Consider the following 14,672-nt stretch of genomic DNA (forward strand, 5'->3'; position numbering starts at 1 on the left):
TTCTCTTGGTTTCCATTAATGAAATTCCCAGCAATAAACGAAGTAGAAAATTGAAATGAATCTTCTAGATTATAAATATCCTCATCTTCACATCCTTCAACCTCCCTCTCAAAAAATACAGTTTCTTCCTCATCATCATCAGATAGCTCAGTATCGGTAGACATTGGAGAGTGTTCTGCGTCACTGCATCCATCAGATTGAAGCTGGTCTCTGTAAGATGTGGAGTCATTTAAAGAGTTGATAAGCAGGCATTTCTGAATGTCTAAATCTGTTAATCCATTAGGTGTAAGCATAAAAGTGGGGGTCATGGGGTCAACTGGTACAAGATTTTTATTTGGTGTAACAGGAAACTGTGATTGGTTTATCCCAGCAGTGGATAAGACATCTTTGAATTGTTGTTGTAACTCCTCAAAATCTGCTAAGAATTCTTGTTCTTGTCTTTTGATAGCGAGCTGAATAAGAATAAAAAATATCATAAGACAATTGAATTACAAAATTTATATGGCTACTTATCTAATTTTACTGTTAACACTGTTATTTTTAACACATAAAATATCTAACTAATTGTTAACACAGAAAAAAATCTAATTGTATTATAAACACAGAAATATCAAATTTCATTGTTGACAAAAAAATTGTTTGGCTATATTTTGTTTTTCTAGTATCACAAGGAAATTATCTATGAAATATTAAGAAATAATAATTATGTAAAAAAAACATTAAATAACTTACCATATTTGCTTCTAACATTTGAAAGTTTTCATTTTGGAAGTCATTCTGCACATCTGCATCTCTCAAAGTCCAATCTAAAAAATAGAACAAATAAAATATAATAACAATTTCTTGTTTTCATTCAAATTAAATTCATAAAATCAACCCATTATTAAATATGGTATATTTTCTGAACTTTTATAAATAGGAAATAATTACTCATTCCTGAATATTTTCAAATTTTGAAGATAATCATCTCTTTTTTCAACAGTTAAATTTAAACTAGAACTTAAAAGATCCTAAATTTTATATTAAACTTACCATTAACATCATTCAAGTTCTTCATGATGAAATCTTCTCAAATATTTTTAATTGTAAGGAGTAAATGTGTAAAACTTGTAGATTATTAGATAAAGAGATGAAATTGCAATTGATGACAAATGTAGATTTCAGATAACATATATACCTAGGCTATACAACTGTGTGAAAATTACTTAAAAGTAATTATTACACATTACAAATTAATTAGTACTTAATGCAGTCATAAAGTACTTGTTAATTGCATATCTTTAGGTTAAATTAACAAGTACTTAATTTAATGAATGAATAAAGTACTTGTTATTATACCTCAAGGCTGAATGAGATTAAATTTTATGTTAATTAACAATTCTGTTTAGTGTTAATTGGATATAGGAAAGTTGTAATAATTCTTATTTCAGAACATAAGTGTGATGTAAGTAGATGATTAATTAACAAACAAGTTTTTTAATTGTATTTGTTAAAATTGATATATATTTCAGTGATTTATTCATTTCCACTATTTTAGAAGGTGTCAAACATCATTAACTGTATTATAATGATTTAATTATCTGTTAAAGAGACTTCTTTCACATATACATTTTTGGAAACACTATTGACTGTTAATAATATATGTACATTTTTTTTGTAAGGTAAGGTTAAAAAAATATTGGATGAATGTGGATTTTCAAAAATTTGGATTTCTCAATGTTTTGGTAATGATATATGGTTTAAAAATGCACTAAAATTGCGATTACAAGATCAATTGAACTGTCTTGAATCTGCACAAACCACAGACTCCCAATAGAGAAAGTGGATAATGTTAATAGAAATGATAGAAGATGCCTTCTTTGTAATATTGGTAGCATTGGAGATGAATTTCATTATCTGCTAGAATGTCCATTTTTAATGACAGCAGAAAATAATACCTTGATAAGTACTATTTGGCTAGTGCTAGTACACTAAAATTTAGAAAATTGATGAGGAAATCAAACAAAAAGTCAGAGCTAAAAAGATTATGCAAGTTAATAGTGTATAAATAAATATATGGGTAAGGGGGCTGAAGTTTATATTATTTTGAAACCCCTGTATTGTATATATACATTTTGTAAATAGATGCATATTCGTGAACATATTTAGCACTCTCTCTGTACTTATGTATCTGCAATGGTTATGATAATAAGAATATTATAGGAAAATATTTGTATTTTCAAAACTTATTATATGTCAATTTCCAGTCTTCATTACAAGACTGACATAAGGAATGCAAAAGAATTATCCCTAAAATGCATGCACATAGTATATGTATTAATCAAGGACTAATTTTTGAAAAGACACAATGTAATTTTCTTGATTTTTTAACACATCAGTTATCAAAAATTGAAATATTCTAGATAGCAGAAAACCAAGCACTGATTCTTAACAATCAAACCTAAATTGTCTATGATCCAGTACCTTTTTGTTTGATGTATTAATCAAATGAATGTTCAAAATTCATGTTAGGCAGCAGTAGATATCTGCATAAAAATATAACATAAAAATATGTAGACTTTCAACTATAAGAAATGTTAAAGTTCTTCAGTTCTCCTGCTATGAAGACTAAAATCTGTATTTTTGTTAGTTTAATTTTACAGAAATAGCCATCAAAAACAACTTCTTTAATCTAAAGTATCAAAAAACATTTTGAAACTATGTGCACAAGAAAATATTTTTTAATTATTTTTGTTCCAGTTGGCATCGCTTCAGACAGGAAGATTTTTTTCTTTCTTAATTGAACAGACAGTGGAAGAACAATAGATGGCAAACATGTGACAAGACAATTGAAGGAATAGCTCACATTGGACTTTTTGATTAGATAAGCTGAAAATTAAAACATATTTTGTACCTAAATGAATCATACATATATCTATCAGAGCTATGATTTCTCAATTTGAGAGTTGGAGTTTGGGTGTCAACGATATGAATGATAAATGACTGCACAGGAATGACATAATGTATATCATATTGACTGGGTATGAGTGGAATAGTAAGTTTATTGTTCCCAAGGTGCAGCTACTGTCCTGAGGCGTAATATAAAAAGCAGAAACCCAACCATAAGGTTTACTTCATTGATATTCTGAAATGCACTGATGTCAACTCTAGATACAATAGGTAATACACGACATCGTTACTCCTGCGGTATTTTCAAAATCCTCCAATTCTGTAGATGTATTAGAAATTCTGCGAAATATAATGATGCTTGCAGTCAAATAGTTTCATCGAGGTAGATCCAATAGTTGGAAACTATTGACCTGTCCAATAGTTCAACGCTTGTAATATGAAAAATAGTCAAAATAATGTGTACTTATCTTATGTAGAAAATAATAACTGAGGTATAATAATGATAGCTAAGATAATAGATAGAAACTTTACCTCTAATATATCCATTCTCTGTCTAAGATTATAGTTTCTGTCATAGAACTCTGCTGTCAAATAGTCAGCAACCTGAAAACGAAATACAAAAAATCAAGGATAACCCTTCATTTTAGGCATTACTTTTAGGTAAACTTTCATTTAAAATGAATCATGGTTATATGAGATAGTAAAGAAGTTAACGGTTAAAAAAAAATTATTAATAATAAAATTTGCCTTTCTATATATAGACATTATAATACCAATAACAAGATCATTCTGGTGTTTGCTTTTTCCCATATTTTTGCAAATTCTCTGACTGTTTTATTTAGTGATGTAAAGTATGGAATGTGAGCTTTAAATATGCACTGAGTCAGTGTACAAGACAACACAATTCCTGTTTATATTATTTAAGCTATGTATAACTAAACATGTATTTTAGAATTTCAAATAAAGTTAATTCAAAATTTTGCAATTTGCATATAATACAAGATAATATTGTCATTGGATTGTTTTTATAAGAAAGTGTTTTTACTAATAGATTGTGGGAAGGGTAAAGATTGCAATCATTTTGCATTGTTAACTAAAATTTAAACATTTCTTTGTATTGAGCATTGTAAGGTAATACTATGAATTATCTCCCATTGCCAATAATTCAAGTAGGTCAAAGTCTAGAAACTATTAAGCCCATCCTATAAGGGTTTGGATTGTATAAATGCAATCTGTACCCCAAAAATATAGATAAACTCTACTTTAACCTTATGTCCTGGTGTGACTACAATGTATTTTAGAGGGAGAGGGTTATTTTTTTTTTATGGAACCCTATTTTTTTCTTGAAAGGGAACACAGACCAAAAGTTTAAATCTCTGATCCTAAAGACGACAGGAGTAGAACACAACTCTATTTTATGTATGCATGTTTACACTATAAACTATAAATATCTGTTGGGTATATCCTGTCAGATGTGAAACAAGGGGGTCAATTCATGGGGTACAATGTTACCTGAATTGGAACACAGACTGTAAGTGAAACCAAAGCTTTAAATCTCAGTTGTGTATATCCAGGCGTTGAAGACTTATCTCCCAAGTGTAAGAGAACTTTTGTAAATTCAGTAGCTATCTGTAAAATATATATTTGATATCTAAATTAAACCATGATAACAGAATGTCAAGATTGACACAATAACAGAATGTCAGTATTTTATGCTTGTTTATATAATTTTTCTATTTCCATTCGAGCAAATTAACAGCTACATAATATTCTAAACACACATTTTACTACAAACATACAACAATTTTATTAACTTACTGACAACCAGAAATATTTGGACGGGTAAGAGGAAGTTGTTACTGTTCAGTGGGAAATATTGGGTTACTTTTCAATGAAACTATTATCTTACTTGTTTTTCGTTTGAAAAAGTTCAAAACTTATATATCGGTACTTTAGTTAAATTTTTATATATTTTACCTCTTCTAAACCATCGTGATTTTTCCTGATCAACCTCTCGGAACATTTGAGGCATATTTCTGTTCTCTCTGGTTCATCATTAGATATAAGCCCTTAAAAACACACATTATGTTGGTAAACAAATTTACAGTTTAAATTTTTATTCATTGAAAAAAAATCTACAGTTTTTGATATATTCACATTGAGACAAAGAACAGTAATGATGGTGACATTCTTTTACCATATATGTTTATTTTGATATATCATATAGGAGATATTTGTATCATGAACAACCACCTATAAATGGTTATCTTTATCCTACATAATGTATACTCCTTCACAATATGTTTTCCTGCTATTGCCGTCAACAAAGTTAAATATAAATATTTAAAATTTGTAACATCAATAAAATGATAGAATAGATCTACTTGTTTATAAAATGGAAACTTCTGTTTATCATATTTGCAGTACATGGATGCCCAATCCACAATATCATTTTCTATGTTCAGTGGACCGTAAAAATGGGGGAAAATCTCTAATTTGGCATTAAAATTAGAAAGATCATTTCACAGGGAACATGTGTACTAAGATTCAAGTTGATTGGATGCACAGACCAGAAAACATAATGCCCATAAATGGGGCTTAAAAAATGGAAACAAGAACTTTTTTTCCAAAGACCAGTTAAAAGTGTTTATGGTTCATACATTCTGTTGACTATCACAAAAGTGCATGTATTATGCACACATGGATATACACTTATTGTAAGTCTTTCCATGTTGGGTGAGGGAACCGTTATCATTATCTTATGGCAGTACTGTATTATGCTTATTGTATCTGAGAAACAGGCCCAATAATGCTATCTTATCCTTAATCACTGATCAATGAAATGAGGTAGAGTTTAGATGCACCCTGTCTGGCAGACATGAGAACCATATAAGGCTCCCTTACACCAAATGTGTTCTGCCTTTTGCTCATAATAAGTGACAAATTCATATGTGAGACATACTTTATTCTGTTTAATGCAGTGGCTGCACCATGAAAATAAGGTCAAGGACAACGGACAATTGACAAATGTAAACTTTATAACATAAGAAATCTGATACAAATAATGAAGCACCAAGGTCGTCTATCTTTTTAAATTTAAAGCTTTAAACAAATAATTATGCCCTTACTGGCACTTCCTGATAAGCTTTCCTTTGTCTCAATTCTTAAACTGATATTGTCATTGACAAAAGAGGAGGTTTAGTTAGACTGACATTGATAAATTATTCTTATAAACATATTTTTTTACTTTACTGGAGTAGTGTAATAAAATGTTTTTCATACCTTCCATACAATCTCTAATATATTTAGGTTCTTTGAACTGTGTGACTCTAACGTCATTTGACATATCATATGGCACCAAATCATCATCGCTACAAATAGTTAATTTATTATAAAGTAACTTTTATGACATAAAAGTTATTAAAGTGTCTATTAAAATAACCTTGAAAATCAAGAATAAATACTATTACTAAGTAAACAGCATCGCATTCATTCTATATACAACGGTTTGCTCATTTGTAAAGGAGTTCAGATATTGTTACAAACTGTGTAATGTTATGAATACTTTATTTCTCTTAAAAGAATGAAAATCATTGTGAAATTCTTGCATACCTAATAATTTATTAATGAATACAATTTTCTACAGTAAGATCCATCTAGAGTTAAACATTTTGTATATCCACATGTCTATTGTTGAAGACCGAATGTTGACCTGTAGATGATTTTTGTTTTTTTTTGTGTTCCACATCTCCTATGAATAATCTAACATTTATGTAGTTGTAACTAAAAATTTATTAACTCCAAGGAAACATAAAAATTTACTGAACCTATAAACCCTTATGTAGTAGAAATAGAGATAATAAATTTCAGGAACCTTCAATTGCAATTTCCTCAACTATTATTAATTTTTATACACGTCTTCTATTTACTGTAAACTGGGAATTTTTCACTCCATCTTTTAGTCAAAATACAAAAATGTACTACAAAATTCCACTGAATTTAAATTTGCACCACTTTGAATTAACGATTTTGTTTTTATGTTATTTACTCATACACACAGTCTAAGTCCTATGAATCAAACTCCGATGAATCATATGCCTTAGTTTTATTTTGGCTTATGAACTCTAACCCGAAATATAACAAAAATAAAATCGCTGCTAAAATTTCCATGAAATTAACCAAGCATATTTCTACCTATCTAAATCAGAATCTACATCTGTTCTAGTTTCCATCGTTTCATCTGTTTTTATGTCTGTGTCCACCATCTTAGTGTCTACTTTCTGCTCTAACTGTATTGCTTCAAATTTTCTTGAGAAAAAAAAAATTTGTATATGTACAAATAAGTAAATATAAACAATCAAGTTTTCAGTTAAAACAATGTTTGTTTTAAATTTTTAAATCAATTTATACTTTTGATATATTTTTCACTTTTATATTTATTAGATCAGCTTGAAATATGCCAACTCTTTCTGTACCAACAGTATAAATGAAAAGCATTATCTAAAACTAGTAAATTTATTAAAGCAAATATTGATTTGAAGATATTCAGTGTCTTGTCTTTTTGCATTTGATCGATAACTATATCATAAGCAAACATACCACATTGCCTTATTATAACAAATCATTCAGAAAGGCATCATGAAGTGCTTATCAAATAACATTTTTATAAGAATCAAGTTGTGAAACAAAAGTATGAAACAATGTAAAATAAAAGACAATTATTAACTTTTGTAACTGTTCTAGACCAGGATCAGAAGGGGGTATCATTAGCTCCAATAATGATGCAGTCTCTTTATCTTTCTCATACTGAAAAAATAAGTAAACAAATTGAATTTATTGACCTACAAAATACCAGTACAAATTTTGCTTTTAAATTCACTAAAGACTTTTCTTGAAACAGTGAATTTCAGACCAATGAAGGCTACATGTTGTTGTGCAAAACTTTTCTATCTTCTAATAAAAAAATTAACATTACATTTAAAAGACCAGATACAAATCAGTCTTATTAGATGCTTTCTTTACATAATCTTAATCTTGGTGTAGCATGAAAAAGACTCTGTTGGTGTACACTCGTTGGGGCTCTTTATAGCTTACTGTGTGGTGTTAGCCAAGGCTCCATGTTGAAGACCGTACCTTGACCTATAATGTATTTTTTCTTTTACAAATCGTAACATGAATCGTAACATGGATGGAGTTGTCTCATTTGCACTCATACCACATCTTCTTATATCTACATATGACCAATATTTACCTCAAACTTCAGTTTAGGACCATTAGGATCAATAACTGTAGCTAATGTTTCTGCTAAAACCATTCCTTGTGTTCTGATCTTGTGATCTGAGTTCCCAATGTGAGCTTGTACACCAGGCATAATAAGTCTTATTAATTCTTAAAAAAAAGTACAATTTATTCAATAAAACACATTTAAATATACCACTAAATTAACCACTTAAAATTATTTGATTTACATGAAATAATTTTTTAATAAGCACTTAAATCATTAATTGATTTTAAAAAGTACAAAACTGAATATTTATTGTGTCTAAATCCAGTTTTATTGAAACTATGACCCATGCAAATCTGATAGTATATGTTATCATTAAAGCTATTCACGACATAAAAAAAAAGATATTATACTTTGTCAATACTTGTATAATAATATTTAAGACACAATTAAAATTATCAGTATACAGACCACATAATCTTCATATATTTCATCATTTTAATTGGTATTCATTTAATCAAAGTAATTGTTAGCACTGAAGGTTAAAGATTACTGAAATCTATTAGTGGGAAGTAAAATTAAAAAATATTGCATTGTCAATAAAGCATTGTTTGTAGTCGATTCTTGACAATGGGAGATAATTCTAATTTTAAAAGAGGACTTTTTAAAACAATGTTAACAATGACATCATTTATATTTTTAGAACAAATATAAGATTCTTGCACCTTGCAAACGTTATGTAACTATATTGACAGGTGTAACATGATTTTGTGACATGAATATCTGAGCATATAATACATAGATAAATTTCTGGAAATGTTCATGGATAAGATCTATAGAATGTTATGATCAATGCACTATATTTTGTGTATCAAAAATAAGTCTTGAAAAATTTAGATATCAAGTCAGTAACATAGGGTTTTGATTGCATTTCAATCTTTACTCAAAAAATTCATATTTCAATATATCTCAAAATTGTCATTACAATGTATTCATAGTTTGAATCATGAAAAGTTATTCTTTTGGTAATTAAGAGCCTACCATCTTTATGAGTTTCTTTGTCTTTATCTGTAAGGAAGCCCAAACTTATGAACAAAGCTCTTGTAAGGTACATATGTTGTTCTGGTGAGGTGTGTCTTATGGCACTATTGTCTCCCCATACACTCAGTAATTCCTTAAAGGACTGGAAAATAAAAATACATCTTATCGTCTCAGTAAACAGTTGCTGAATAAGAACTCAAGCCAAGGCTCCATGTTGAAGACCGTACTTTGACCTATAATGGTTTACTTTTACAGATTGTGACTTAGATGGAGAGTTATTTCATTGGCACTCATACAACATCTTCTTATATCTAGTAACACATTATAATGTGAGCAGATTTAACAAATATATTGTTGGTGCATAACTGAAGCTGTTCCCAATTTATTAGGATGTACCCCAGTATGTTTAATATTGGAAACACAAGATTGTACAGAAGAAAGGACCATAAAACTGTTAACTCATAAAAATAATTATATTGTGGTAAATTAGTCTATCTGTGATTTTGAAACAAACTGAAATAAATGGAGAATGTGTCCATGGGACACAGATGATGCCCCCACTTGCATAATACATTAAAATCACGAACTTTAAAAGTGTTGCAACCTAAATTCAAATTTGATCTATTTTTATTGGTAATTAGGGTTATGTTTAAGTATCATAGTGTATGGTTGATGCAAACTTAAGTTAGTGGATAGAAACTGGTAACAAGATGTATGGACGAACATGGGTAACGAGTAAAATATTATTCAATACCTTAATTAGTAGATGTCTTCTTGTATGTGATGTTCCTAAATATCCCAGTACATTTTGTAAGATGTGAATCTGCAGTAAAAAATGAAAATGTCTGATAGACCTGTGAAACAGAGGTTTGTCTGGTCTGTATGTAAATTTTACAGTAAAAAGCAAATATTGAAAATTAAAACAGCAATAATTTAACATGCTAACTATGCAAAAAATTAAAAGTCAATGAACAATCACTGAAAGTGCAGAGCCAAATAATCTCCTTGGAAATGAGAAATGCCAAAGAAAATACCAACTAAATATAATTAACTTACCAATAGTGATCCCCTTTAAACTGACTTAATAAACAAGCTAGTAGATTGATAACACTGCCACCAATGTAGGAAACATCCCTTAACAAGCTTTTAAATGAATCTTGATGAACTGATAAATTAAGAATACTGACGGACTGAAAATAAGTTTTATATATTTCCCAGCTTTTTAACTTTCAAAAGTAGAGACAAAGTGTGTACCTAAGAAACTAATTGCCTAGTATCACCTGCAATGTAGGTACAAACCTTTTCAGAGTGTCTAAAGAGTAGTATTTTAGTACACAACAAGTACTGAATTTTTTGTTTCTTTAAAATGCTATCACCTAGAAATTTGTCCATTAAACCATACCTGAAATGAAAGTTAAAGATTCTAAATAAAATAATAATTTTAGACAAAGCAGTCCTTTAAAATTGTTGAACGAAGACTGTCAATGATAAAATATTATGAATTATTAGCTAAACTGCTTTTGCATGGAAAAAGATAGGCTTTAGTGTTCAGGCCATATGAAGCGAAGTTTACAACTGACAAATTCATTTAAAATATTATAACATTTCTTATGACACTCATATTTTTGGAAGAAAAGACTTTACAAACGTTAGTGTTCATTTCATTCTTTATCTACAAAAGTACTGTAAAATATTAGTATGTTGGCCTTGAAGGCTCCTTTAAGTAAGGTAAGAAAAAGTTTAAGCCAGATACTTACCATGGTAACTTGTCAATCATTGATAATAAAACACTTTCAAGACATCTATCTGGTACCCCTGTGATGATCCTCTCACAGATTCTACACCAGATAAAATCTTCTTTTAATAAAGGAGCAAGAGAACCAACCATAATTTCCATCAAAATATCTACAAAATAATGTTATTAGTACTTTCTTTTGTTTGAAATAATATATTATAAATGTAGTTTGCACTTTGTACTTGGGAACACCTTGAAGCTGCAGTGAGGTATCCTAGTGTAATGGTTCTATCTAAAAGAGTAAAGAACTGTTGGCTCAACAGAAGAATAATGTTTCATAAAGTGCGACATGTTCTCCTGCATACTGTTAACTATATACATGTATCTAGCACATTCAAAATGTTACTTACACTGTAATCTGCGATCATAATCTCTTCATATCTATATTCATATAACATCAACATGTTATTCTCCTGATATACATGTAATATTTGTCACTGGACAGTTTATCACAAATCCATGCATTTAATTCACTTCGTAAACTCCTTTTTTTTTTAATAAAACCATTAAATTTTATTCCACAAAGAACTCTTTTTAAAAGATAACTATCTCTTGCATGAATACTTAGAAATATACAGTATATATATATATATATATATATAATATATTATACAAATATAGCCATTGTATGAGGTCGATACAAGGATATATTGACCTGAAAGAAGTATATGGACTGAGGACAAAGTCTGAGGTCGAAATACTTCTTTGGGTCGATATATCATGTATTGACCTCATACAAAGGCTATATTTGTTATATTATTAATTTCCAACCACATTTGATTTTGTTGGGATTTTATAGATATCATATTGTCTCCTTGACAATAACAAAATATCAGTTGTTTATTTAATTTACTTTTTTTTGTTTGATTGACATCTTATGACAGAATACTGTATTTGAAGATTTTTCGTCAAATAAAAAAATCACAGATATCATTCGTTGCAAAATGTTTAGCAATATCCTGAAATTCATTACATGACGTCACAAAGTATATCAGTTTTTAGATATTCTAAAAAATAACTGTGCATTATCTTTCTGCTGTGCAATATGCTTTTTGCTATCCAGCGTTTTCACTCTACCTTCGAAAATACAGTTTAACATGCGACTATCCCTAAACGAATCAAATTTGTTAAATTATACGAATTAATAATATATGAAGATATATAATTGCATAAAATGTATTAGAACTAGCTCAAAATATATTTTTCAAAAATGTACAAACCAGCATAACCTGTTATACAAAGTTTCCCAATAAGTCGACTTATAAATTCTAGGTGGACGTCTTTATCAGCTTTGACAGAGATAACCATATCATCCAGTACTGTTATTATATCTTTAGTCACCAGTGTTATGTAACATTTAGGGTAAAATAATTCACTGAAATACAAAAATATATTTCCGAAAAAAAACTAAAATACACATATAATTTGATGAATAAAGTTATATTTTTAAACAAATAAAAACAAAAGATGCCCCAGAGTTTGACACACAGTGCTACTTTATAAGCACATTGTCTAGTGTTGAAGATTGTATGTGTATGTCTACCTCATTGACATGTACCCCATATCTCATTTATTCATTTCTACCTTGTATTTTTGGCAGTTTTTTTGCCTTAGATGTTGCTGTCTCATAAACATGTATTCCACATCTCATTTTATTCCTACTATTATGTTTTTTCTGTTTTGTTTCAGTATTTTGTATTTGTTTTGTTTCCTTAAAGGTTCCTGTCTCAATGACATGTTCCCGATATTATGTTTTTTCTGTTTTGTTTCAGTATTTTGTACAATGTATTTGTTTTGTTTCCTTAAAGGTTCCTGTCTCAATGACATGTTCCCGATATTATGTTTTTTCTGTTTTGTTTCAGTATTTTGTATTTGTTTTGTTTCCTTAAAGGTTCCTGTCTCAATGACATGTTCCCGATATTATGTTTTTTCTGTTTTGTTTCAGTATTTTGTATTTGTTTTGTTTCCTTAAAGGTTCCTGTCTCAATGACATATTCCCGATATTATGTTTTTTCTGTTTTGTTTCAGTATTTTGTATTTGTTTTAAGGTTCCTGTTTCAATGACATGTTCCCGATATCTCCTTTTATTCACATTCACTTTACTTTTTCTGTTTCCTTAGGGGTTGCTTTCAATTTAAATTATACCCATATCTCCTTTTATTCATTTTCGCTTTGTTTTTATGCCCCACCTACGATAGTAGAGGGGCATTATGTTTTCTGGTCTGGGCGTCCGTTCGTTCGTCCGTCCGTCCGTTCGTTCGTTCGTCTGTTCGTTCGTTCGTCCGTCTGTCCCGCTTCAGGTTAAAGTTTTTGGTCGAGGTAGTTTTTGATGAAGTTGAAGTCCAATCGACTTCAAACTTGGTACACATGTTCCCTATGATATGATCTTTCTAATTTTAATGCCAAATTAGAGATTTTACCCCAATTTCACGGTCCACTGAACATAGAAAATGATAGTGCGAGTGGGGCATTCGTGTACTGAGGACACATTCTTGTTTATTCATCTGTTTCTTTAGAAATTGCTGTCTTATTTAATCATACACTTTTCCTTAGAGTTCAGTATTTTTTTATTTTACTTTTTACTGTGATACTGTTTACTTGATTTGGTAAGTTTTCTGCAAAACTGTTTGTATTTAGAATAAATCATGGTCAATTGTTAAAAGAGTATAGGTTCTATATTAATACATAAACAAGCATTGTCTTCTCCATACATAGTATCAATTGGTAGAAAAAGATCTGATATTAAAAGCATATATGACTTATACTACACAATGACAAGCCTACCTATTTTGTGATTGCAGTTTATTAGCTGTTTTATCAGGCAAACTTGTAAGAGCATTAATTAACTCATCCCAAACATAAGTCTGTTCTACTTGACTGGTAATCGAACACTGCTGCTTGAGTATCTTACACAGAACATGAGAACTGAGGAACTCCTCCAACAGAGATACACATTTATTAAGTCTATATGATGGCCTGAAATATACATGAAAGTTTTAATCATTTAAATTTAAGGCCTTATAAAAAGGTTTTAAAAGTGGACTAAAAGAAATGTCTTGGACTTTGTCTTGGCAAATAAACATATAGTTAGTCTTGTTTGATTTTTAATTTTAGTTTCTTGTCTACATTTCAGAGTTTAGTATGACGTCCATTATCACTGAACTAGTATATATTTTTGTTTAGGGTCAAGCTGAATGTTAGTTGAAAACAGACTCAGAGTTAAAGTTTGAATTTTGGTAGTGTCACTTTTACTGTTCTAGAGGAATGCCCCATTACAAAAGTAAACATTGCCAAATTTTTAAATTGGATTCTCTTACTAAGTTTGCCCCTACCAAATGTTGTAATAAATTTACACAATGCTTATTATCACAAAACTCAGATCATGTGCAAATTTTGGTAGGGTCACTTTTACCGTTTGGGTTATTTCCCTTTATAACATTATATGCAAGTGAGGCATCATCAGTGTCCCCTGGACATGTTCCCACTTTTTATGTTACAAAATGCATACCTATATAAATTGGTTTTATTTGTCAAATTTTGATCTTTATGAACAAATTACAATTTGTACAAAGTCTAAATATAAATGTGTACAATTCTTTTAAAATTTTTGTACACAGTATAATTTATACAAAATGATAAATTGTGCACAACATACACATTGTATACACAAAATGTATCTTTAAATATGATTTAACATTAAGCTATTTACTGTAGTCAGTTTGA

The 14,672-nt window shown here is 29.4% G+C and overlaps 1 protein-coding gene across 1 annotated transcript in view; it reads right to left on the reverse strand.

Annotated features, from left to right (window-relative positions):
- The window catches only part of LOC139487918 (telomere length regulation protein TEL2 homolog), a 44,298-nt gene that overhangs the window by 26,512 nt on the left and 3,114 nt on the right, over positions 1–14,672 (reverse strand). Inside the window, exons 2-14 of the mRNA XM_071273153.1 lie at positions 13,734–13,925; positions 12,170–12,324; positions 10,912–11,059; positions 10,454–10,556; positions 9,909–9,977; positions 9,155–9,296; positions 8,141–8,277; positions 7,616–7,695; positions 7,084–7,197; positions 6,172–6,260; positions 4,867–4,958; positions 4,402–4,518; positions 3,421–3,492 (exon numbers count right to left, since the gene is read on the reverse strand). Of these exons, the coding sequence (XP_071129254.1) occupies positions 3,421–3,492; positions 4,402–4,518; positions 4,867–4,958; positions 6,172–6,260; positions 7,084–7,197; positions 7,616–7,695; positions 8,141–8,277; positions 9,155–9,296; positions 9,909–9,977; positions 10,454–10,556; positions 10,912–11,059; positions 12,170–12,324; positions 13,734–13,925 (1,510 nt within the window). The remainder of the gene's footprint in view (positions 1–3,420; positions 3,493–4,401; positions 4,519–4,866; positions 4,959–6,171; positions 6,261–7,083; positions 7,198–7,615; positions 7,696–8,140; positions 8,278–9,154; positions 9,297–9,908; positions 9,978–10,453; positions 10,557–10,911; positions 11,060–12,169; positions 12,325–13,733; positions 13,926–14,672) is intronic.

The sequence above is a fragment of the Mytilus edulis genome, chromosome 9 (genome assembly GCF_963676685.1).
Source record: "Mytilus edulis chromosome 9, xbMytEdul2.2, whole genome shotgun sequence".
Lineage (NCBI taxonomy): Eukaryota > Metazoa > Mollusca > Bivalvia > Mytilida > Mytilidae > Mytilus > Mytilus edulis.